Here is a 25793-nt window from a genome sequence, read left to right as displayed (position 1 = left end):
TAGGAGGTTGAAGAAAATAACAATTTAATTTGTTATTTTGCACCCCGGAAAAAAAACCTAATAAAAAATGAATAATACTTTATAATTCAATTAAGGGTGCATTGTGAATGATTTATCGTGTTTTGAAGGTGCAAAGTGCTATTATTATTTTTCAAGGGTGCAAAGTGCCAAATGCTCCATTTCGAGGGTGCAAAGTAGAATTAAGCCCCTACGAAATTAATATCTAAGATTTTAAAAGAAATTGAAGAAAATCAATTTGAGCCTTCAAAGAAATTGAATGTTTGAATCACGTAATTGAACAAGAACAATTTAACGTGGTTCGAGCGGAGTGATCTACATCTATCATGACAAAGAGCATAATCAACTATGAACACAAACGAGTAGAGAGATACAAGACCAAATACAAGTGATTACGAAAATATCTACAAACTATAGCTTAGTTTCTGCATATATTTTATTTATTTATTATTATTATTAATAATTATTATATTTCTGTGAAGTATCGTCTGAAAATATCAGTTAAGTCACATTTGTGTCGGAGATATTTTCGTAATTTTGGCTACTGAAAATACGCCAACTGTAATTGAAATTTCAAAATTCCGATACAAAAGTAAACAACCTCTTAATTATAGTGTACCCAATATTGGAGTTGATTTGGTCCACAAACAAATGTAAGCCATCCAAAAAACACCACCATCCAACTAAATTCAACACATAATTATTATACTCATCAAAACATTATTCTAATACCGCAATTAATTTAAAAAAAAAAAAAAAGAAAAATTACAAAAATGACAATAACATCAAGATTAATCACCACCATTGATGCACAACACATCCCATATTCCTAAGATCATCAAACAAACTATAACACTGATTATACGAGTAATTAAACCTATTAATCCTCTCACCGGAGCAACATTTCACGTACCGGTCGAAATGGCACTCCATAAACAACTCGTCGATCAAACAAATCGCGCCCCGTCGTACAAGTTCATCGATCAAAACAATCTCGGTACCCTCCACATCCATCTTGACCACCACGAAATCATCGGGCCCCACCATCCTCTCGAGCCAGTCAACAAAGTCAAACGCCTCGACTTTCGTAACCGCCGCGAGCTCGTCGTCCTGCGCCTTTTGTCCCTCGATCCGCCCGAACGGCCTCATCCTCCATACTTTATCCTTAACAACAATCGGCTTGCTCCCGAAAACCACCGTCTCGTTTTTTATCCAAGCGGCGAAGGGCAAGAGCGTAATTCCCTTTCTTGATTCATATTGCTTGTGGAACGCTTTGTCGGCTTCCACCGCGTAGATTTCGAACTTCTTGTTCTGCTTGGGGTACTGTTTCACGAACCAGCTCCCGATGCTGGAGTCGTACTCGCGGGCGCCGAGGTCGATGTAGATGAACCGGCCTTTCTTGCGGCTCAAGTCAATCATGGAGGGTAGGTATTTGATGGTTTTCTCTTCCTTGCCTAGTCCTTCCCATATCTCGAGCGGCTCTTTCGATATCAACGGCTCGAGGTTGCGGATGAGGTGGCGTTTGTCGCCGTCGGCGGTGGTGCATTCGGTTTGTTGGCGGAGCCCCGTTCGGAGGTATCGGGTGGTGGTGTAGAGGCGGTCCTTGATTAGGGCGAGGGAAGTTATGACCAAGAAAATAAGTAGTAAGGTTGTTATTACAAGTTTGAGGGAAGGGGCATTTACCTTTTTGGGGTTCATGGTTTAAAAAATATATGGGAAGAGAGGGTAAAAAGATTAGAGTGGATATATATATAGCAAGTGGAGGGCAGTAAATAATGCCCCCTTTTGCTGTGAATTTATTTTTACCAAGATTTAACACCCCTAGAAGGTAGAACAAACACTTAGTGTGTAATTACTATTATAACCTTGAACACTAAACTCCACATTTAGAGGAAACTATCGACAATTCAACTGACCAAGTAAAATCAAGAAACAAGTTGAAATCAGTAATTATTTAGTTCCTTTCAATAATTCAAGAATTTTGTTTTTTTCATTCTTGATTTTGATCAGTTAGCTAAACTACGGACAAACCCATGGGCAGTTTGGTAACTGTACTGGTGGCTTTAATTCCTTATTAATAATAAACTAGGGTTGATAAATGCTATGCCGGCCAAATTAGTGCTCCAAAGAGGCATCTACACTCAGTTATGAAGAGATGGGAATTCAATTCTTTTATTAACTTATTCCACTTCTTAAATGTATAGCACAAAGTCTATATAAAATAATTCTCATCTGTAATATTAATCACATGAAAATTATGTAACAATCACAAGATTAATTAGAGAGCAAAAACAATAAGAGGGTTTTGATTCAATTTCCTAGGTGCATCATCAAGAACAAAACAATCTAGAAAACAAATACCCATGACAACCTTGTATCGTGTCGAGCAAAGGGCACGTCTGGCAAGCCTCCTCAACGCCTCGATTCATCCACTTGATCGACAAGCTCTCGGCAATCGGTCCCACATTGTGCTGCAGCACAGCCGCTCCAAGTGGCCCCACTAAATTCAGCCGAGTCGCAGCGGATATAACGTCCCTCATGGTTATAAACATGTACGCTCGCTGAGTAGTCTCTGCATCAAAACCAAGAAGCCCGCACACAAGCCCGAAAACAGGGGCGTGGTGGAAATAGACACCCCCACTCAAAGCAGCAGCTCTCATCGTTTTCAGACAAGGGATCTCCGTAAAAACGGAAGCTGCGACTCGCATGAGTGCCGAACCTTGAGCTATCGACGCCTTGCGTGCGATTTCGTTTGTTAGCGTTGCGTTTAGGGTTTTATCGAGGTTGTGCCATGATTGTGTGTTTGGAGAGATTGTTGCGGAGTAGACGAAGGGAAGAAGAAGACTGCCTGTGTTTTCTAGTGTGTGGATTATGTAGGTTTTTAGGTCTTCGGATGAAACGACTAATCGGGATTGCATGGCTGCTTCGAGACCGAACGAATGAGCGAATCCACCCGTGGGGAGAATCGAATCGAGTAGTTGCCATTGACTCCATAGCTGGAGTGGACCTGCAGTAGAAGATTCTGCATTGTCTTCATTTGGCTCCCCTTCACACTCCATATCAAAGGCACAATTTTTTCACTAATCTGGAATTCGAAAAATATGTTTTATGGAAATGAATTGTTAGTATTACATGAAACTACTTGCTTATTGATTGTGCATTTCAAGATTAACTACAATCCAGCTAAAGAAATGTACTACTATTCTTCACCCTTTTCGTTATGTTCTGATATACGCATTTTACACACATCCACATGTATACGTGTGTGACTGTGTGTAAAATCAAAGCATTGGTCTACACGACGAGGTTCAATACATTGCCAACCCAAGCAATTGATCATTAGATACTGAAAACGCGGGAGCAGAGATATAAATGTACAAAACGAAATACTACGATGGCACTACAGTAGAGTTATAATCAAGCCCCGAACCAATAACAATGGAGATTTTCAGATCAAATTAAATACTTCAAAAACAAATTAAAAAAATCCATACGGATAGCGACCACACAGCAGGAAAATTCAAGTTTCGAATCGATTGAAGCACAGAGGATTACCTGAAAAAAAACTTTTAATCGGTCGACGATCCCACAAGATAGAGAGAGAGAGAGAGAGAGAGAGAACGAAAAAAATAAGAGATATAGGGCAAAGGGGGTCGTTGACCAAAGAGTTCTTCTTTGTCGGTGTTCGTCGAATTATACTTCTGGTGATGGCAACATAAATTAAATTGTTATATTTAGAGCAAGTATGCTGTATGCCAATGAAATCATTTTTAAATCATATGTGTTTGTTTGGAAAAGCCCTAGACTATTGTATATCTTTTTTCCAGAATAAATAATTCGGAATTTTTTATTTATTTTTTAATTTTTTAATTTCATTCATATGGGAAAATCAAATCATGTTCCTGGAATCAAAGCAGGGGGCTAACATTTTTCTGGGTTTTTGTATATTTTTATTCTTTCATGAGTGCGAGAACACATATTTAACTCCGGTTCGATGCTGCTGATAAGGTGTTTGATGATATGCCTGTTAGAGAATGAATGGCTACATAGTGGTTGTTTACATTGCTTGAAGGGTATGTTCACTGGCTAATACTCAAACACAAACTTATCATCAAAGCTAACATGTTTATTGAAGCATAAATTATTACCTTCGTTAAAAAGTGGATAAACATTTTTTTCTTCTTCAATAACTCGCAGGAAATATTACAGTTTCGAAACGATAACATATTCGGCTCTGTACTCACACTTCTATGGTCTTCTGATTCAATGCAGTGTATCTCCATCTCTCCTTCTCCACAAAGTCAGCATCAAGAAACTGCGCTATGAATGCCCAAAGCCTATAGGCATCCTCAAAGTTAGCCAAGAAAGTAAGTGCAACAGTAGCAACCGTAATTCCCTGCTTATCTTTTCTACTTTTAGTTCCCACTGTTTCCGTTTCTTTCACATTACGCTCCAAGATTATCGAATTATGTCCTTCATATTTCTCCGAGAACCAAATATGGTGCAAAAATCCAACCCCAATTGAAATCTTACTTCTATCTGCTAATTTCTGCACTAGAGCCGGTTCAACCCTTTCTCCTTTCCAGTCATGTATATTGAACGCCAAAGCGGGCCCACGGTCGAATTTCACCTTCGGGCCGTAAATAGTCACGAGGGCAAAATGGTCCAACCTATTAGGATGCCGAAGCTTCGTCACTGCACTCACCAGCCAGTTGATCAAGTACCTTCCCCTGCTATTGACCAGCCTCAATCCCAACGAATCCACATGATCCAAGCATCTGCACTGAATAATATCAGAGGTCTCGTTTTCCGCACTTTCTTGATTTTTCGCTATTTGTTCGAGCTCCGTGTCTGTGCCTGAATTATCTTCAGAGGATCGAAGCAAGTTATTTTCTGGTGTGATAGATACAATCCCCGAACCTCCGGAAGCTTCTAGAAGCGGAACGGTTGATTTCTTGACGATGAGACAACCGAATCCAGTCGGGTTTTCGCCGAAAATTTTGTAGAAAGAGCAAATGAGAAAATCCGGCTGGAAGAGTGAAAGGGCAAAACTGTCCATCTCTTTTGGCCCCAATGCACATGCATCGAGCAATACATGCCATCCGTTTTCTTGGGCCATGGTCATCCATTGATACGAATAGCTGGCCCCACTCGTTCTTGATTGAAGAGGGAACACAAATAACCCTCGATTTTTCTTCTTCTTATTATCTCTCACAATCATCTTCCTCAGTTTTGCGGAGTGAATCCTCAGCCTTGGCCATTTAAACTCAGCTGCCATTACACGTGCTCCTCGTTTTTCAGACATGTTGACCATGGAGTCCAAAGCCTCGCTCTCATGGTCGTAAACCGTGAGTAATTTCCGACTGGATTGAAAAGGGTATGATTGTGCTACGAGCTTGAAAGCAGCCGATCGATTCGCAGTGAACACCATGGAGTAATCGTCTTGAGAAATATTCAGAAACTCCATAATACGTTTCTTGATTGCAGATTCGAGCGGTGATCCTTCTCCACCGTGGAGGAGCTGTGACTTGAGACTCACGGACTTGAAAGTCACACCGAACAATGGCAAATTACCAGACTGCCCATCGGACTTGTTCATCTGCGATTGCGAAAATAGACCGACGCCTATGTAATCGAGGCAGACATGGTCGGATATCGAGAGGTGGGAATATTCTCGAGCTCGTATCTGGTCGATAGGGGCAGTATCAGAATAGTTGGGGTATGCTTTGATGAAGTGAAGGAATGATTCTTGCAGGGAAGGGATTGATTCGTGATTGGTGAAGTGGGTGTTTGGGAAAAACGAGGATGCTGTTGTGGCAGCAAAGTTGTGGCGGCAAACGGAGGATGTGCTTCTCGTCTTTGCTATTGGCTGCTCTGCCTCATCGAGGTTGGGGTTCGGACAACAACCTTGGAAGCATGCTTGAGTTGCCTCTCTCAAACGAGGTGAGTGCATTTTATTTTCTCTCTCTTATACGTGTTTCTCTCAAATGTTTTATATATGCTGCTTCTTTCGAATGAGCTTCCGTTTGTTGATATATATATATATATATAGTATATATAATAGGTGTGAACTGTGATGCTTACTCGTTAAGACAAGTGTGGAAAAAAAAGAGGTGTCTTTTGTGTGGAATAGGACAGGCAAATGATTTATTTCGATTTTTGAATAGGTTATCTGACCTTTTCCTCTAAATTTTGTTAAAGTTTCGTTTTCTTTTTCCTCCACTGTGTTATATCTTTTAATGGCTAATTGATTGCGCATGTTTTGCGAAAGTTGACTCGGTATGATGAAATTGGGTACAGAAGAAAGTAGAGTCGATTAATTAATTATATGATTTCCCCACCATCGAACCGTATCTTACTCTAGACATTCTTTGTATGGATATCAAGAAAATAAAATGAAAAAATTTAAAAACTTGAATAAAAGTGAAAGCAACAAAGAGATATATGTATAATGGCCGGCATAGGATATGGAGCTGGCTGGCTAAAAGAGGCTTCTTGCTGGCAAAAATGAATTTCTTTAGTTTTGTGGGTAGCTTTATTCTTTCTTGTGGGGCTTTAATATTGTCTCAATTATTGCTCAAGTTTTTTAAAATAAATAATCCTGCTTACCTCTTTCATAATGTTATAATAATTTCTTTTTTAAATAAATAAAATTTTCTAACACGCATCTCGGAATCATCGCATTTTGTAGGGGTTGAATGGCACAAATTGCTTGACTCGCTCTAGTTTCTATATTTTTATATTTTGAAAACTTTGTGGGTTTTGACACAGTATTATAGTCAGTACTCTGTTGCAGGCAGGCAGGCAGTTTCAACTTAGCTATCTCTTACCTTTTTCCAGAAAATAACAGCAAACAATAAAATATGAAACTTCTTAGGTTGTCTTAATCCATACGTTGCGAAGAACATCGTCTTTGTATAATATTATGTGGCCCTTTTCTTTGAGATGAAGTCATGAAACAGATTAACTATTCAGTCAAACTGATTCACTTAACACGTTTAACAAACTTGATGGTGTCGTTTGCGATTTATTTCATGTAATCATTAGTCTTTTTTTTTTGTTAATATGCACTAAAAACAATCATAACAGCCAGAAAAAAATACTGTCTTGATGCTAACAGCTACAAATTTAAAATGATAACTGTCACTGCTTAGTTCCCATAGTTGTTTGATTGATTCAAAATATAATCTATTTGTCATGTCTAATCTTGCAGTTTCACCTAGGATAAATGACTACTCCCTCGATTTAGTTTAAGTGCCGTTTAAAATATACGCATTGAAATCTCAAAATTCGTAAATTACCGTTTACACATAATTAAAAAAAAAAAAAAAAAAAAAAACCACATTATATGGGGAAAATTTCGGAAAAGAAACGGGGAGAGTATTTTGTAGGAAATTTTATCGTTGTTCAATGTTCACTTCCAAAATGCAATGATACCAATGTAGACACAGGGCTAGAAGACTCGTATTCGTACAAAATTGAATGCAAAAAATAAATAATTATTAAAAAAAATGACAGCAAGAAAACAGAAGCAATGCAGTAAGATAGTAAAGCTTTCCTGGACGACAAGTTCTTTCATATTTCTGGTAGCACAGTGTAAGAAACGGCATTAATACACGTTAAGCTGAATCACTCACAGGGCAACTCTCCTTTGGCATGTTATGAGAATTCAAAAAATCGTAAATATAAAAAAAAAATCATTGCATGCCAATTAAGAGAAGCCCTACGAATGGTTTGCTTACATAAACCCTTTCCTTCTTCCTCGTAATCTTGTCTGAACCCTAGTGTTGTTGTTTGACTTATATATAAGTCTTATCTTGATTTTGCAGAGACGGAATAAACCAATGGAGGAAATAGCATATGCTAGAGATTTATGCTATGGATATCCTATTTGGAGGTTCTTTTTCACGGTCATTACATGTTTATCCTTCACATATCCCTGTCTCGATAGCTCCTTTACGAGCACACTAGATTCTTTCTCCTGTCCTGCTCCATTAACTTATTTTTTTTTTACGAAAAAATAATAATAATGCGGAGAAAAGCAGTAGAAAGGAGATGCTGTTCGCCAAAAGAAACGAACGTTGTCAGATGCATCAAACTGGCATATCCTTCGTGATTATCGATTTTATGCCGTTGGATTTATTTCGTTGCCTTTTCGGAGATTGGAAGTCCATCCCACTGCATGTCATGGTATGTAACTATTTTTCGTCGTGTTATTTCCTTATTTTCGGATAATGCACGCACTACTATTAAGTTAGAAATATACGAATCCGAGAATTCGTTGGTTGATTAATTAGGAAAATATATTTTCTTGTTTTACCTGATGAGCAGTTCAAATAGTACTAATTTCAATAACATCATCAGTTGTTCGGATACGAAAACTTCAATCTAATATTGCTTCATGAGTCTAATTAAATACACAGTAGACAAACATTTATCGGATTTAATCGATACCTATTATATCCCGTTTGCTTACTGTGGAATTCGCTCCCGCAGAATTCTCTGTCCCATATACCTGCATCACCAAAAAAAAAAACAGAATATTCAACATGCAATGACTATAGAGAGATATATCAATTATTTCAAAGCCCGTGATAAGTTAATCACCTCCCGAGCATCATAACCGTGGCCTGAGGATTAGTTCCAGGCGAGTACTTAAACGTGGATCCATCAATCACACGCAATTTATCAACACCAATAACCCTATAATCCCGATCGACAACTCTATCCACCAGGCATCCACCGTGGTAATGCCATATGGTCATCACAGTGTCCACACAGAACTGCCTCATCGAATGGGATGCCGACACGTGTCGTCTCCTCTGGTTGGTGGGAATTGACAGCGTTAAGTTGACAAGTGATTGGAACGTGGAGAATGGATATCGGAATGCAGAAACGGGCCTTGACTCGATTACTCTCTTAACAATTTTCATGCCTTTGACGCACCTTCGTAGGTCTCTCGGGTCTTTGAAGTAGTTGAATGTGACTCTCGGATTGTCGTTCGGGTCGTTGCTCTGGAGCTCCAAGTACCCCTTCGAGAATGGGCCCGTTACCTTTTCCAATATAATCACGTTTCCGATGGTCCGATTCCGATACGGGTCGGAACCTTCCTGATTGGCTAAGTGTTGAGCTTGAGCCATCGAAGGAGTCATCGTCTGGAACGAGATTCGGCTGGCTGCTTCAATGTAACTGCCAAAGTTAGTTGTGCCAACTACCTCAATCAGGGAAACTCCGACGGGCCTACGTGAAGGAATTAAGATTCCGTTCATTGGGTTATCTGACATGCCCTGGCCCACCATTGGCTGGTCCAAGATTACTGTTATGCGCTTGTCCCTAAGTTGATGCCCCGGCCCAATACCACTTAGCATAAGCAGTTGTGGGCTGCCAAGCACACCTGCACAAATGATTATCTCATTTGTGCCTGTGGGCCCACTATTCAAATACGCCACGTGGCTAATCCCCTTTGAGTCTCTGAACAAAACCCCATAAGCCTTTGGTTTTTTCCCTGTATTTATATATATATCGCTATTAATTAAGTTAATTTTTATAAATACTATTTTATTTTGATGATTATCTAACCCGGAGGAGTTGGAGTTGTTCTAAACAAGATTTGGTGCACGGTGGCGTATAGATAAACGGTGATCTTGGTGGGGTCGGCGTACTCCAGTAAATCGGCGGCGGTGTGCCGGTAGCCGCTCTGGTCGAAAGTGGACCCACCGATTTTGGTGCCCTGCAAATGTTCGTACGTGAATCCTCTGTATGGCGACACCCCGGCGGCCAGCAACCCGTCTCGCACCGCGGCTTGCCACCTCCGCACCCGCGGCCGGAACGCCACCTTCGCTTCCACCCACTCGTACGAGGCGTTCACCAGCCGCGGCTCCCAACCCGCCTCCGCCACGTCACGCCTGTGATACGATATATTATTATTTAATATATCGTTAATTATTAGTTAGTCATTATTTAATTATTAATTAACTAGAATAGTTGTTTAGGGTTATAGATGGCCGTGAGTTAGTAGTGGTTAGGAGATTATTAGGTATTTAATTAGTTTAGGTAATTATCTTTGCTAGTTAGATTAGGATTCTAGGGTTTTATTCTCTTTAAATAGTCGTCTTGTGCTAGGGTTTTATTATGAAGAGAAAAATATTAAAGAATAGATCTTACGTTTCGTAGGAAATATTTATGATACTCGAGAGATCGCATCAATTGGTATCAGAGCGAAGTTGCGATTAACACCAACGCTTCGTTAGCAAGGCAGAGATTATATCAAAGCTACGCTGGAGCAAAGTTGAGATTACATCAACACTTTGCGAAATTATGTCGTCCGAGAGAAAACGTTTAGAGCGATTGGAAAAATCCGTGGAGGAGATACGGATTGGTCTCCAAAAACTGCTCGAACAAAGTCAAGGACGGCGCCAACATAAGAGCCGAAGAGACCGCCACCGCCGACCAACAACACCACTACCGCCGCCGCCGAGCCTATCGCTGGAGGAAGAGGACGAGGATGATGATGACTTTTTCGAAGATCCACCGCCGCCGCCAATGCCAAGCCTACCGCAAAAGGAAGAGGAAGAGGACGACGGTGATTTTTTCAAAGAGCCACCGCCGCCGCCGCTGCCGAGCCTATTGTCGAAGGGAAAGGAAGAGAAATAATAAACAAGAGTTTTCTTACGTTTCGTAAAGAAATCTTATGATACACAAGAGATCGTATCAATTGGTATCAAAGCGAAGTTGCGATTAACACCAACGCTTCGTTAGCAAGGCAGCGATTACATCAAAGCTACGCTGGAGCAAAGTTGAGATCACATCAAAACTTTGTGAGAATCATGATGTCAGAAACAAGACGGTTGGAGCGATTGGAAAAATCCGTAGAGAAATTACGGATTAATTTTCAGAAATTGCTTGAACAAAGTCAAGGACGACGTCAATGCCATCATCAAAGCCGAAGGGACCGCCGCCCATCACCGCCGCTGCCGCTGCCGAGCCTATCGTCGGAGGAAGAGGAAGAGGACGACGATGAATTTTTCAAAGAGCCACCGCCGCCGCCGCTGCCGAGCCTATTGTCGAAGGGAAAGGAAGAGAAATAATAAACAAGAGTTTTCTTACGTTTCGTAAAGAAATCTTATGATACACAAGAGATCGTATCAGCCTGCTGGCACGGCTGTAGAACCCGGCGTTGATGGCGGAGCTTCCTCCCAGGACGCGGCCGCGGTGGTTGAAGACGCCGTCCGTCGAGACGAACTGCTGGGTGGGCGAGCTCCGTGATGACGTGTCCGCCAGTAGCTTCCCGAAATTGTTTATGCGGGTCACGTTCGGGTTGCCGTAGGGCACGCCGCCCCTCTCCAGGAGCAGTACTTTTGCGGAGGCGGAGAGAGTCGCCGCCAGTGCGCAGCCGGCGGTCCCGCCGCCGACGATTATGTAGTCGTAGTACTCTGCCGCCGGAGCTGACGTGGCATTCCTTGCGAAAGATGTGTACGGAGCTGGCACATCAAGAAATTCAATGCATATATATATACAGACTACAGTGCATCGGTTTTCACGAAAAAACACAGACACAATATAATATGTAGGTGTGGGAATAAAGAAGGAAGTAATTAGAGAGACAAACCTTTCTCTGCATCATAAGAAGAAGCAAAAATCCCAATTAGAAAAACTGCAACTAGGGCAAACCACCTTCTAGAAGCCGCCATTGTTATATTAATTATATCTTCAAGCTAGAGGAACTGCATGCAGTTTCAGCACAGTTTCACATTTGCTATAGCTCCATTATATATATTATTATAAAGATAATTTCAACACTAGTCCATATCCTGCATTGAAAGAATTTGTTGATTTAATGCATGTGGACGTATTCTTCTCACCTGCCCCAAACATTTATGAATTAGGAGAAAATTGGTAAAAGTGAAAACCCTAGTAATTAAATGCCTTTGCATTATTTAATTCATTATATATTTTATGCGACACTCGGTGAGCTTTATCGGTTTATTTAAGTTGACCGGATGTAAATAGAGCAAAACCCGACCTATCTTTTTGAAAAAAATCCGGACTTTGAAACATTAATTTACCCATTCTTTTCTGTTGAAAGATTTTGCATACACAACTAGCATTTATTTCATATGATATTTGTTGTATTGGATGAAAGGATTTCGAGAAATGATTTGAAAACACTTCAATTAAGAGTTATTTGAAATTCATATGAATCTCTCGATTTGTAACTGAAAAGCACGGATGTGGATTTGAAATCTTTTGTCAAATTCATCAATTCAAACAAGTGCAGTGAATTTGGTACTATGGATTTCAAAGATATCAACCTGTGTTTTTCATTAAAGTCTATTAAGAACTAGCAATATAGTTGTTGCTTTGGAATTTTTTTTTTTATCATATTAGTATCTATTACTTTAGAATTTCAATAACGTATTAACTATTATTTTTGCAATTTTGCCCTCGTCACCGGAGAAGAGGATTGATGTAAATAAGTAATTAACGTAATGGGTATTTTAATCACATTACATATATTTTTTGGGTCCCACAAGACACCGTAGTTTTAGTTTCTCTATTAAATGCACAAATACATTAAAAAAAATGACAGTTATTTTGAAACAAATCAAGTATTAATTAATTAATATATTCGAATAAATGATTAATTTACATAAAGTTAAAGCTTTATTCTAATTTCTTTGATATTATTGTGGAATTCGCTCCCTTAGAATTTTTTGTCCCATATACCTGCATCACAAAAATACTTAATAAATTATTTAAATAATAAAAGATATATCAATTATTTCATAAATAAATAAATAAATAAATATTTATATATATATATATATATATATGCACCTTCCAAGCATCATAACGGTGGCCTGAGGATTAGTTCCAGGCGAGGTATAAAACGTGGATCCATCAATCACACGCAATCCATCAACACCAATAACCCTATAATCCCGATCAACAACCCTATCCACCTGGCATCCACCGTGGTAATGCCATATGGTCATGACGGTGTCCATGCAGAACTGCTCCATCGAATGAGATGCCGACACGTGTCTCCTCCTCAGGTTGTTGGGAATTGCCAGCATCAAGTTGATCAGTGATTGGAATGTGGAGAATGGGTACCGGAACGCAGAAATGGGCCTTGATTCGATCACTCGTTTAACTATTCCCATTCCTTGAACGCACCTCTGCAGATCCCTCGGGTCCTGGAAGTAGTTGAATGTCACTCTCGGGTTGTCGTTCGGGTCGTTGCTCTGGAGCTCCAGATAGCCCCTTGAAAATGGACCCATCACCTTTTCCAATATTATTACGTCTTGGATGTTTCTCGTAGCTTCGGGAAATGTCTGCAAATTGTACGTATGTACAACATTTCTATAAATAATGCATTATTGAAAGTGCATGCATATATTATTATGACCTGCTAATTAACCAGTCTATTGGAGATATTAATATTAAATGATACATTTTACTAATAGTTTAAGCTTTTGATTGTGAGATGTTCGATCACCTGGTTTGCTAGCCTTGCAAAGTGTTGAACCAAAGCAGGGGTCAAAGCCTGCTCCAAGACTCGACTTGCCGCTTCAATGTAGCTGCCGGCGTTGGTTATGCCGACTACCTGAATTAGTGACACTTCGACGGGCCTATGTGAAGGAATTATGACGGCGTTCATCGGATTATCAGACATGCCCTGGCCCACCATTGGCTGATCCAGTATAACTGTTATTCCATGGGCCCTGAGTTCACGGGCCGGGCCAATACCATTTAACATTAGCAGTTGTGGGCTGCCCAGTGCACCAGCTGATAAAATGACTTCGTTTGTGGACCCACTGTTTAAATATGCCACGTGTCTATTGCCTTTTGAATCTCTGAATAAAACTCCGTATGACTTTGTTCTTCGCTCTGCATAATATATAACATTGATTATTAATATTATATTGTCCATTGAAATTATATTGAATTTTGTTTTGTAAACGATATGTATAAAATCTAACCCGGAGAGGATCCGAATAAGATTTTGTACACCGTGGCGTATAAGTAAACGGTGATTTTGGTGGGGTCGGCGTACTCCAGTAAATCGGCGGCGGTGTGCCTGTACCCGTGCTCGTCAAAAGTTGATCCGCCGGTTTTAGTGCCGTGTAAATGCTCGTACGTTGTTCCCCTGAGCGGCGAAACGCCGGCCTCCAGAAGTCCGTCTCTCACCGCCGACTGCCACTCCAGCACGCGCGGCCGGAACACCACCTTCGTCTCTACCCACCCGTACGACTCGTTTACCAGCCGCGGGTCCCAACCGGCCTCCACCACGTACTGGTTGCTGGCACGCGTGTAGAACCCGGCGTTGATGGCGGAGCTGCCGCCCAGGACGCGGCCGCGGTGGTTGAAGACGCCGTCCGTCGAGACGAATAACTGCGAGGGTGAGGTCGTCGACGTGTCCGCCAGTGTCTTCCTGAAGCCCGTTACGTGGCCCAAGTTTGGGTCACCGTACGGCAGGCCGCCCCTCTCCAGGAGCAGTACTTTTGCGGAGGCGGAGAGCGTCGCCGCCAGTGCGCAGCCGGCGGTTCCGCCGCCGACGATTATGTAGTCGAAGTACTCCGATGGGGGAGCTGACGTGGCATCTCTTGCGAAAGATGAGTACGGAGCTGATCACACAGATATATAAAAATAAGAATTAAAATAGTAACTGCGTGCCGAATATTAAAATGTAAACTGTTGCATTAGTTTTCATGAAACACGCAATTAACTGTGTGTGTGTGTGTGTGAGAAAGAGAGAGAGAGAGACCTTTCTCTGCATAACAAGCAATAATAATGAAGAAGAAAATCCAAAGAGAAACTGCAAGAAGGGGAGACCACGTAATTATTACAGAAGCCATTAATATTTTCAAGAAAAATAGTATTAAAAAATAGAAGATGAAAACGAACAATTAACAAACAAAATTTGTTGAAACACAAACTGAGGATGAACGAACAACCCTTCTTTTTATAAGTGAGAAGACGAAAAGAAATGATCTACTAAAGCGGGAAGACGACATACATATTTTTTTTTGGCGGCACAAAGATTATTGCATATCAATTAATATATTATGTATAATATTTTTCTTCAGCGATATATATATAATATAATATTACAGAAATTATAGTTGACAGGGGCCAAGATCACATTTATATGCAGCGAGCCTTACATAAAATCATTCTGGGACTCTTTTATGTATTCATAGCCCATAGCTGCGGTTTTGAGAATATTATTTTAATTTCTTGAGAAATAAATAAATAAATTAGGTTTATTTATTGAAATATATTAATGTTGATTGAAAAAACGTGGATAATAATTCATGTAATAAGAATATTTTATTTATTGGGCTCGGATATTTCAGGCCCATTTAAGTGGCCACAGATCCATGCTAGGATATGTAGTTTTACTTTGGGCTGATAATGGGCCGTACTACTGAGCCCATACACTTGGGTTTTGTTCAATCTGCCTGGCTACCAGCATCTTTTTCTTTAATATAACAAAAATACTTATTAATTAATTGATTTTCAAATTACTCCTAATAAATTAGATAATATTTCACAATATCCATAAATAGTATGCAGTTTTTACATATCCTAGTCATCTTTCCACCAAAAATCAATCAAGAGAAAATATATTATATTGTCCCCATAACACGAAATTAATGTGGTGTATATTAATATAAGTTTGTTATTTAATTTAATGATATGAGACTCATTCTTCACCACACACATCTTGTAGTGGACAGTCTTGATCACACCACCACTAGCTATTTATTACTATCAATTTTAGTGTCACTAATGAACTTTAAAAAGTTATATAACCACATTTAGGATAAACTTGACTAATTCAAGTTTTGCATTTAAAAATTTTCAATGAAAGGAATTGATCATACCTAAATTAAATTATATTTATATTTCTAATATTTGCCCAATTACATTGATCCAACTATATTAAGGAATTTCCAATATATTTTACAGCAAAAATTCCACTTCATCTCCATTTCAAGATTAATGAAATAATTTACTCAATCAAACAATAATTATTATAGCTAATTTCTTAACCATATTTCTAAGATTGTCTCTACTTTAGCTTTATTGTATTACTATTTTATTCATATATTAAACTAATTAAGATATACTTTAAAATGTTTATTATTGTCACAAACATGGTTCATAAACTCATGGAAAAATCAAGTATCACATGTTTTTTGCCAACCTTAAATTTCTATGTGTAAGAACAGGCACATACAGCTGTACGTAACACCCCCGCCACCCTCCCATAAAAACAAGAAAATTAAGAAAACAGAAAAAAAAAAAAAAAAAAAGTTAAAACATGTAACCCTAGCTACCTTCACATATGAGGCAGGGTTTTTTGTAATTTTATTAAAGATGAAGGAAAAAACCAAAAAACTGGAAAAAAAACTAATAATTAACTAGCTGTATATATTGTAGATAGTATACAGAGAGTGTATCGATATATAGAGTTAATTGGAAGTAGGGTTTGGAGAGATGATTTTAATGACAAGACCGGGAAAAACGTCGTCGGGATCATGAATATGAGGGTTCCGTTCGACGATAAAAGGGTCCCCGCACTTGTCGCTGATTGTGTGCAGTGTTTCTCCTTCTCCGACAACATATATTTCGTCGCATGGCCGCCGCCGCAGGTGGTTTCCCCTGATCACGGACACAGCACCCACTTGTGTTAACGTTTCTTCGTCGTAATAGTTTTCTCCGATCGAACCCCCTAAGAGGATTACACCCAATAAAACGACGGCGCAGTACCATGAACATGCATCCGCTATTGGAACCCACGATTTCACCGTCTTCACTATGCTACCGGAGAAACCAGCCATTTCTTTTTCCTAGAGAGAGAAAGAGCAAGAGAGAGAGAGAGATTATTTAAAATTAGAGAGAAGAAATTTAAACGTAATTTAAAGAAGTGTTATTGGACGTATTTAATTGAAGGAATGTTGACTAGTGTAGTTAGATGAAATGCCACTTTATTTAATTAGTTCTCTTATAATAACCGATTTTTGTAATTAATTCTGGATATTTTTTTTTGAATATACACTTGACTTGGAAAAAAGAATATATAGGGTTAGGCAAACAAACCGAAATTCCTTTTATCCTATTATGCAAGATTCAAAAGTTGACCAACTTTGAATGATGAGTGCAATTTGGTCATTGGAGTTTGGCTTCAATATAATGGGACGGCAATTTTTTAATTGGAATATTTCATTTGTGATGTGATGATGTCTCTTTCAATAGTTACACGTGTCATGACGAGGATAACCGTCATGTCTGTGTGTCTAATCACAGTCCAAATCAAATTGTTTATATTAATCTCGTGTCGAATTATTGTTGCTTTATTTCATAAAAAAATGTCCGGTGTGATTTATGTGGCGATTTGATCTTCTCGGGGGTCCATTTGTGGTACCAAATAGTAGTAACTCTAATAAAATCCATTATTGAAATTTGGGCTCAATCATAGAGGCAGGCCCAAACTCTTACACAAGACTCAATTGGGCCCAAGTTAAATATAAAATAAAATAATGAAGATATTGATATTCTTTTGTATTTATTATCCACTCGTCTGTTGTTGGAACATCATCATCATCATCCAAAAGATGATTATAAAATTCCAAATACTAAATACATCCTCATCCTCAAAAAATACCAATTTAGAAACACCATTATAATAATATAATATTATAGTATCTATCTATTCATTCATTCATTCACTCAACAAACACAAGAGAAAAGATTCCGCTTTTGTGACACAAGGAGGGAAGAAGAGATGGGGAAGGGTGGGATGTCTCATGGAAACGCCGACGAGGGTAAAAATGGAACAGAAGAAAACATGGCGGCTTGGCTTCTCGGCATTAACGATATCAAGATTCTTCCTTTCAAGCTCCCTCCTCTTGGTATTTTTCTTCATTTTTAATTTTTTCTATTTTCTTTCAATTTCTCTAATTATTATTGGTCTATTATTATTATTAGGAGCTCATGATGCTAGAATCAGAATGAAAGCTGTGGGTATCTGTGGAAGTGATGTTCACTACCTCAAGGTTTGAAAAAACCCTTTCTTGTTTATTTAATTAGCCATTAATTAATGAAATTCCCATTACTATTTAATTGATTGATTGATTTAAGGTAGTGTGTTTGTTTCTGCTTGGGTGTTTCGATGTGCTATACTCAATTCTGTTGAGCAGTTAATATTGTACTTTCTTTCTTTCTGTTGATTTGAGTTTGTATCTTGTTGATCAATCATCACTGCAAATTATCATCAAGAGCATGGTTCTTTTTCTCGTGTTTCAGGCGATGAAACTAGCGGATTTTATCGTGAAGGAGCCGATGGTGATCGGGCACGAGTGTGCTGGCATTATCGAGGAAGTTGGTGCGGAAGTGAAGCACCTATCACCCGGTGACCGAGTCGCCATAGAACCGGGAATAAGTTGTTGGAGATGTAACCTTTGCAAAGACGGCAGATATAATCTCTGCCCGGAAATGAAGTTCTTCGCCACTCCACCTATCCACGGTTCCCTCGCTAATCAGGTCTACTTTTAATAGCCATTTCACTTTTTATGACGTTACTTTGAAGAATCTTATTCCAAAGAAGGATAAAATAGCGGCCGCCGTTTTCTTGATCCTCGTTGGCAGATTGTGCATCCGGCGGACTTGTGTTTCAAACTTCCGGAGAATGTGAGTTTGGAGGAAGGTGCAATGTGCGAGCCGCTGAGTGTTGGAGTACACGCGTGTAGACGTGCAAATGTGGGGCCCGAGACGAATGTGCTTGTGATGGGGGCGGGCCCTATTGGGCTCGTGACAATGCTTGCTGCTCGTGCTTTTGGATCTCCGAGGATTGTTATTGTGGATGTTGATGATCACCGCCTGTCGGTTGCTAAAGAGCTTGGTGCGAATCAAACTGTCAAAGTTTCCACTAATTCTAATGTAAGTTCCCATTTTTTCTTTTTCTTTTTTGCGTGAAAATATTGTCCACATACCCTTTTTCAGTTTTGATATAGTGACGAGAAAATTGAAACAGGATTTACGTGATGAAGTGGAGAGAATTAAGGAAGCAATGGGGGGTGGAATCGACATAAGTTTCGACTGTGCAGGGTTTAGCAAAACAATGTCGACAGCTCTAGGCGCCACTTGTTCGGGTGGGAAAGTTTGTCTTGTCGGAATGGGCCATACAGAGATGACTGTCCCTCTTGCTCCAGCTGCCGTCAGGTAACTTTAACCGCACCCACCCTCGTTAATTTGCAAACTTACCCTTTTCATCTATTCTTCTTTTATGTATATACATCGGGATGTATAATTGATGGATGTGCTAAAAATAAAAAATCAGGGAGGTAGATGTGGTTGGAATATTCCGGTACAAGAACACGTGGCCGTTGTGCATAGAATTTCTGCAGAGTGGAAAGATAGATGTGAAGCCGTTGATCACACACAGGTTTGGATTCTCACAGAAAGAGGTTGAAGATGCATTTGAAACCAGTGCACTTGGTGGTACTGCTATCAAAGTTATGTTTAATCTCTAACAACATAACCAGCTATATGCATCGTGTCTGAATAAATGTTTATTTATTTTTTTTTGGTTTTGAAATAATGAACGAGCTCGAACAAAAGTTCAGATGTTAAAACATGGATTGTGGTGTTCTTTCGAAATCAGTTCCGTATATGTGCATAGGCAAGATTTGAATCTAGCCTTTCGGTCACGATACTTCTTCGGGTTTTTTTATCTGCATGATTTTTTGCGAAATTAAAATAGACATCGAAAGAGTAATTACAACACTGCGATGGATGTCTGTAAAACGAAAATTGAACTTCTTTATAATTTGACGAAACAAATAGTCGATAAAACTACAGAAGTGTGGGATGTATGGATAAACAACATAATGTATATTGAAGATTACATTTCTAAAATGAACTCCATTACTAAATACTAAATAAATAGTACAATGGCCGGGTGAAATGCATAAGAAACTTCCGTAAGATAGTAATTATTATGATCACGTTACAGACGCATATTCGGACACTCGATAATCTAACAAAAATACCTAGAAGAGAAAGAAAAAGGTAAGGAAATAACGAGAACAGCTCAAAACTGGCATTTTCTCACGTTTCCTCTTTCGGTGGAACTTTTACATTGAGATAGAAAAAAATAGGGGATCGAAAAAATATTAAGAGATACAATATAGGTACTCTAATTTGCTTCTCATTGTACGGTGGTTGGTTCCGACCATTTCCACACTCTAACTTGACCCGTACCATCACCAGTGAAAAATAATCCACCAGGACCAATCTGCACTGCCCGAACCTCTTTCTTCGAAAATATCTTTCCCCTCTCAGAAAATCTATGATAATAAAATGTTGTTTAATTTAACACAATTTCGAGAAACCGGAATATAAATCTTTCGTAAGAGAGAGATAGTAAAATATTGAAACTTACGATGGCAAATCATATGCTCGAATTGTGTTGTCGTTCAACGAGCACAACAACACAGGTTTGGCTTCTGAATCATGCATCCCACACAGAGTGAGTAACCCCTGCAGAAAAAAAAAATCAGTTAATACAGATATTCACTTTCTATTCATTCGACAATATAAATGCCTAGAATATATATTTGTTACCGACACCACAGATTTTTTGGGAAAATGAACAATAAATGATGAAAGTGTGTAAAAGCATACATGTTCCTCTGTGTGGGTGTATGTTACTTCCAAGTTACCACTTTCAGTTGCGGCCCAAATCTACAAAGAGTGGAAGCAAAAAAAACATTAAATAACAAAAGAGTCGGTTATGCTTTCGAAGCAACAAAGAAGCCCAATAAAGTCAGAGGAAAAAGTACAAACCTTTACGGTTTTGTCAAGTGAAGCCGACAAAAGGAACTGATCCCAGCACAAAACAGACATCACGACATCTGTATGTCCTGACAGAGTTTGTAAACACTGCAAACTTTCCAGGTTCCATACCTGAACGTTCATAAAACACAAAATAGAGAGGGGCAAAATAGTAAGCAATGACGGATTTTTTATTTTATTTTTTATTTTATACAAATCACAGAAGAAAAATAAACATGTTTTGTTTCGAGTGTTCGACTTACTCTAATAGAGCTGTCCATGGAGCCCGAATACATTCTGTTACCTCCAACGACTAGCGTCACAACAGCAAGAGTGTGTCCCTTGAGTGATGCAGCTGGTTCAAAGCAGTTGGTAGCAACATTGAATTTCCATGCCAATATTGTTCCTTCCTGCAGAAAACAAAAATGATCAGGAAAAAAGGGGAAACATCATAACCTTCTGCAAGAGGAAAGTATGTACGTGTTTCAGTCCCTCCACACAACAACTCATTCTATAGATGTTTGAATATTCCATGCCTAGTGAAAAGCAAAGAACGTGTGATTTTTTCTGCCATTAAATAGAGTGAAGTACCTGTGTACCAGCAAAGAGTAAATCATTGCCAACAGCTAGTGAATAGACTTGTCCGACAGGTCCATTTAAAGTTAGCTCCATGGATGTTTGAATGTTCCAAGCCTAGTGAAAAGCAAAAGAATGATCAAAAGATTGGACATAGTTGAAGTCCGTAAGGAGAAATAAATGGATAGAGAATTCCAACATACAACACAACTGATAAACTGCAATTTCAAGGTAACATAGCTAAAAAAAGATCGCATTTTAAAAAATCTCCCCACCGCAGCCACAACAGTGTAACCATGTATGCTTTTGATCTGCATAATACATATTGCTCTAGCATCTTTTGACTAAATATTCATTCTTAAAAGTATGGCTGGATAATGTCTACATATTTCTCATAAAGACAATGAGATGAGATTTTGTCTATATATCTACTGCAATATTTTGCAAAAAAAGCGATTATAATCTTGAGGGATTTTATGCTTTTGCCAAACGAAAAAAAGAGTGATAATGAAGCAATAAAATAGTGAACTGAAACAAATGGGCGAAGATAACTTGAATATATTTATCTTACCTTCACAAGATTAGTCAAACCCACAAATACCCATGGACCTTCACATAGCATGCAGCCTACTGTAACTCCCAAATTCACTACGCCAGCCACCTGTTAGAAAAGCCCAAAAAACAAGAAGAAAATAAGCTCTAATTGGCGTTGAAGGATAGGCATTAGAAATTAAGTGGGGTTAACACAAAGTTTTTGAGCTTGAGTTTGAAGTTGGCTTGAGACAAAATTGAGCTTTTCCACTAGACATACTTGATCAAAACTCCATTTGAAAGCTCGTAAACCGTGCTTTCATCTTTTTTATAACTATTTATACTTTTAGTATGGTCTAATAATTAACAATAATAATGGTTTAATTTCTGGTATCATCGGTGTAAATTCTAGCATAAAAATAATAACTGTGACATGTGACATTAACAAAATTATATTTTATGAAATCATCTTGTACTGAAAAATGCACAGAACAGTTAACGGGGATAAAAGAAATGCATATAAATATATAAACTACCTGACCAGATTGGCAGTCCCAAAGTCTAACCGTCTCATCTTGACTCCCGGTGTAAAGCTTATCAGACCCCGGGGGCATAGCAATCCCAGTAATAACCTGAAATTTTATTTTTTTGGATTCAGAACAACATTAAATAACACGCGAACCAGCAAACTCGCAAAAGGAAAACAATAATAAAGAAAACACCATACACAAAAGAACTCATATTTATAACATGGAAAATAATTGGATCAACCAAAAATAATAGTCAGCTTGTTCCCAACCATTAGTACACCATACATAATCAAGACAAACTGATGATGCATTGATCAATATGCCCACATCTTTCCACACCAACTTACCCAAACAACCAACAAGATGAAACTAAACCCCAACACGATTCAACTAGATAGAACACAATTCAACAATACAATGAAGGAACACAATTCAACAATACAATGAAGGGAAAATTGATAACCCTTCGGCATTAAACCCAATTACATGATTAGAAAACGATGGATCTGTTCATAAAAATCAAAACACTGATCCACATAAAACGTATAACAGCATCAACAACTGCACACTCTTCATCAACAAACATGATCATTGCAATAAAATCACCTGCTGGTGTCCCTCCAGTGGGGCCAATAGCGTAAAGCAACCCCCTGTCGACCATTGATGCAAGTATTTACAATTATCCCCGAATTTACAGCTCCCTTGTGCCCAAAGGTTGCACAATTTTTCGATCTTCTTCAGAGTATTCCTGTTATTAGCAGGCTGTTGGGATTGCGTCCTGCCCCACGTATTATTGTTATTAAAATTATAATTCCCACTCCTCCTTAATCCACCGCCGCCGCCGCTACGGTAATTGTCCTCCGCCCCAAACCCTTGATGCGCCCTCTTCCCATTCGCAGCTGACGGCAGCTCGCTGTGCAGATAAGGGCACGGATATCTCGTGCACTTTCCTTGTCTCCAATATATACACACCTTCTGTTGCTTATTATGGTTGCCGTTATCACTCGAAGACGAAGGTCCGAGCCTGTTAAATACTTTTCTTCCACCATCCATATCCATTACAGATGACACTGTAAAACCACGATACAATGGGGGGAGGAGATGAAGTTTTTTTCAACGGGCTGTGATAAATTTAAGCTCGAAATTGGTATATGATCATGTAATAATTGGGGTTTGGGTAATTGAATGATTGATTGATCTGGAAGTAGAGAGAGAAGAGAACGAATGATAAGAAATTGGGATTTGAGGGTTTGAAAGGGATTTTTATGAACCCTAATTTTGGTGATGGGGATGGGCTAGTATGAAGTTCTGAGATTGGAGAGAGGAGGATGACGAAGAGAAACTATTTGATTTTACTTTTTCCTTTTTTTAAATTTATTCTTTAATTTTGTTTATTAATACTAATAATAAAGGCGTAGAGTTTACGCGCCGTGGTGCAAGATTTACACGTCGGATATTATATTTAATTATTTATTTTATTTTATTTACCCCTTCTCGAGCTATTGTTCAATAAGGAATTTTAACCGTTGCAATTGTGAATGAAAATAAGTTAATTTGTTAGTAATTAATTAATTATGTTTTATATAACAATTTACCTTTCTAATTAACGATGAACTAATAATATTGGTAGGGCTATAATTAAAGTTGTAATTCTGTCCGCATGATTTTTTTAATTATTTAGTGTCTCCACACGATACCCTTTTTTTTTTTTTTTGTATTAATAAATAAATATATATTCTGTATGAGACTTTTTTTTAATAAAATACTAGTAATTTCACCCGTGCGATGCACGGGATTAGAATAAAATTAATGCAAAATAATATCTCGTTTATATCATAAATTTAAGGTGTCAAAATTAGAATAGTTTATATTATTAATTGCAGAAAGACCATAAAAAAAATGGAAATAAAGAACTTTTCTAGTCAAAATTTCATGATACATCATAATAAGCAAAAAAAATATTGCATAATTATATTGTCGATTATTTTCCCAGCATGCAACGAACAATTCAATGCATCTAATAAAATTAACACAGTAACAATCACTTGGTTGTACACTTGTAGTCCCTATCACTACCAATATAATTTTTAGGGGTTGAATTTTTGTAGAACCTACACCTAGTGAATTACACCATGTAGTTTTTAACCGTAGATCTACATATAATAACACACACGTCCATATGTATGTGCGCTTAGTGGATAGTTATTTATGTAGATGTACGGTTTAAAGCTATATGGTGTATTTAACCGGGTGTAGAATCTCATAAACCTAGTCAACATTCAAAATCATTAATAACAAAATGTTGTACAGTTTCAAATGCTACTGGATTGGAGTATGGGAGTTGACTTAAGTTAGCTTTATAGACTTAGCATATGACCATTTAAATGAGATGCTTAACTGTAAACACAAAACTAACTTTAGATTTGTGATGCACGAAATTTTTGTATTTTTAGAGATTATTTAAAAAGAAACACATAAAAATAAAAATATATGGAAAAAAAATATTTAATATAATTAATGAAAAATGTACACGATTCGAGATTTTCAAAGTTTCTTTAAATATTTTGTATATGACTTAGTGCAGTGATATTATTATTATGTCAACCAGGCCAGAAAACTTAAGAATACAAAAAAAAAATGAATTAAAAATATTCTTATTCATAAAACTGAAATGTAATTTTTGTAAACATATTAGATGTCCAGAATAAAAGATACATAAATATATTGAAAACATATTACCATTTGACTGAGATGCTTGGTTATACGCCACAACTTTGGAGTAATACATTGAGTGTATAACCCTAACACTTGCTAGTTGTGGGAACCTTACAAACTGCTGTCAGCTAGCTAGCATTCTTTAATCTTCATCAATCTTTTATAAAAAAACACAAACGCATGAAAAAAATATTTAGTATAGGTAGACATTAATGATGCAAATGACGAAATTAGATTAATTTTTACGTTTAGTTGTTAAGAAATTACAAATGAAACGATACACATCTTTTCTTTGAAGGAAACTCTCAATACATAAATAAAAGAATTTTCAGAAGAACATTGTTCATAAAGGATACAAATATTGGTTAAATTTCATGCGAATAAACATAACTAACTGAAAAAGTTTTGATTCCCTAAAATCTCTATCCCCCAAATTTTGATTTGCAAGCACTTAAATAGTTTAATCCACCAACAAATAATAATAGTGAAACAAATAAATCCTTAATGGAAAAAATACCGACAATTTCACATTAAAATTTAAATTCCAAGAGGGTATAAAATTAGATTTGAGAGAGTTTA

The 25793-nt window shown here is 38.1% G+C and overlaps 8 protein-coding genes and 1 long non-coding RNA gene across 9 annotated transcripts; 2 read left to right on the top strand and 7 right to left on the bottom strand.

Annotated features, from left to right (window-relative positions):
* Nucleotides 1–696: 696 nt before the first annotated feature.
* Nucleotides 697–2005, bottom strand: LOC105971666 (uncharacterized). Its single transcript, XM_012996531.2, has one exon. The coding sequence runs from the start codon at nucleotides 1714–1716 to the stop codon at nucleotides 814–816; it is 903 nt and encodes a 300-aa protein (XP_012851985.1). The 5' UTR covers nucleotides 1717–2005; the 3' UTR covers nucleotides 697–813.
* Nucleotides 2006–2231: 226 nt separating this feature from the next.
* UREF (urease accessory protein F) lies at nucleotides 2232–3077 on the bottom strand. The gene has a single exon (XM_012996535.2). It carries the CDS (start codon nucleotides 3075–3077, stop codon nucleotides 2349–2351), a length of 729 nt encoding a protein of 242 aa, XP_012851989.1. The 3' UTR covers nucleotides 2232–2348.
* On the bottom strand, nucleotides 2232–6053 carry LOC105971656 (Pyridoxal phosphate (PLP)-dependent transferases superfamily protein). The gene is made up of 3 exons (XM_012996519.2): nucleotides 4167–6053; nucleotides 3485–3573; nucleotides 2232–3103 (listed from the first exon to the last, which is right to left on the bottom strand). The coding sequence occupies exon 1, from the start codon at nucleotides 5969–5971 to the stop codon at nucleotides 4259–4261; it is 1713 nt and encodes a 570-aa protein (XP_012851973.2). The 5' UTR covers nucleotides 5972–6053; the 3' UTR covers nucleotides 2232–3103; nucleotides 3485–3573; nucleotides 4167–4258.
* LOC148769873 (uncharacterized) lies at nucleotides 5829–8348 on the top strand. The gene is made up of 2 exons (XR_016031655.1): nucleotides 5829–5961; nucleotides 7848–8348. It is a non-coding gene; the product is annotated as an uncharacterized LOC148769873 (long non-coding RNA).
* LOC105971676 (protein HOTHEAD) lies at nucleotides 8345–11868 on the bottom strand. Its single transcript, XM_088819311.1, has 5 exons — nucleotides 11627–11868; nucleotides 11168–11498; nucleotides 9598–9923; nucleotides 8626–9523; nucleotides 8345–8533 (listed from the first exon to the last, which is right to left on the bottom strand). The coding sequence occupies exons 1-5, from the start codon at nucleotides 11706–11708 to the stop codon at nucleotides 8491–8493; spliced, it is 1680 nt and encodes a 559-aa protein (XP_088675437.1). The 5' UTR covers nucleotides 11709–11868; the 3' UTR covers nucleotides 8345–8490.
* A 698-nt stretch (nucleotides 11869–12566) lies between these two features.
* Nucleotides 12567–14956, bottom strand: LOC105971657 (protein HOTHEAD). The gene is made up of 5 exons (XM_012996520.2): nucleotides 14786–14956; nucleotides 14001–14645; nucleotides 13517–13908; nucleotides 12856–13352; nucleotides 12567–12744 (listed from the first exon to the last, which is right to left on the bottom strand). The coding sequence occupies exons 1-5, from the start codon at nucleotides 14874–14876 to the stop codon at nucleotides 12702–12704; spliced, it is 1668 nt and encodes a 555-aa protein (XP_012851974.2). The 5' UTR covers nucleotides 14877–14956; the 3' UTR covers nucleotides 12567–12701.
* A 1543-nt stretch (nucleotides 14957–16499) lies between these two features.
* On the bottom strand, nucleotides 16500–16868 carry LOC105971675 (uncharacterized). The gene has a single exon (XM_012996540.2). The coding sequence runs from the start codon at nucleotides 16866–16868 to the stop codon at nucleotides 16500–16502; it is 369 nt and encodes a 122-aa protein (XP_012851994.2).
* Nucleotides 16869–17600: 732 nt separating this feature from the next.
* Nucleotides 17601–19736, top strand: LOC105971662 (GroES-like zinc-binding alcohol dehydrogenase family protein). Its single transcript, XM_012996526.2, has 6 exons — nucleotides 17601–17939; nucleotides 18016–18083; nucleotides 18334–18570; nucleotides 18676–18966; nucleotides 19061–19248; nucleotides 19367–19736. Exons 1-6 carry the CDS (start codon nucleotides 17813–17815, stop codon nucleotides 19557–19559), a joined length of 1104 nt encoding a protein of 367 aa, XP_012851980.2. The 5' UTR covers nucleotides 17601–17812; the 3' UTR covers nucleotides 19560–19736.
* Nucleotides 19737–19988: 252 nt separating this feature from the next.
* On the bottom strand, nucleotides 19989–23875 carry LOC105971660 (zinc finger CCCH domain-containing protein 48). The gene is made up of 9 exons (XM_012996524.2): nucleotides 23106–23875; nucleotides 22506–22601; nucleotides 22010–22099; nucleotides 21454–21555; nucleotides 21126–21272; nucleotides 20875–20994; nucleotides 20713–20772; nucleotides 20471–20568; nucleotides 19989–20375 (listed from the first exon to the last, which is right to left on the bottom strand). Exons 1-9 carry the CDS (start codon nucleotides 23556–23558, stop codon nucleotides 20237–20239), a joined length of 1305 nt encoding a protein of 434 aa, XP_012851978.2. The 5' UTR covers nucleotides 23559–23875; the 3' UTR covers nucleotides 19989–20236.
* Between the last annotated feature and the right edge of the window lie 1918 nt (nucleotides 23876–25793).

This window comes from Erythranthe guttata, chromosome 6, assembly GCF_056151865.1.
Source record: "Erythranthe guttata isolate IM_541 chromosome 6, IM_541, whole genome shotgun sequence".
In the NCBI taxonomy this organism is placed as follows: domain Eukaryota; kingdom Viridiplantae; phylum Streptophyta; class Magnoliopsida; order Lamiales; family Phrymaceae; genus Erythranthe; species Erythranthe guttata.
This window is presented reverse-complemented; position numbering and strand designations above follow the sequence as displayed.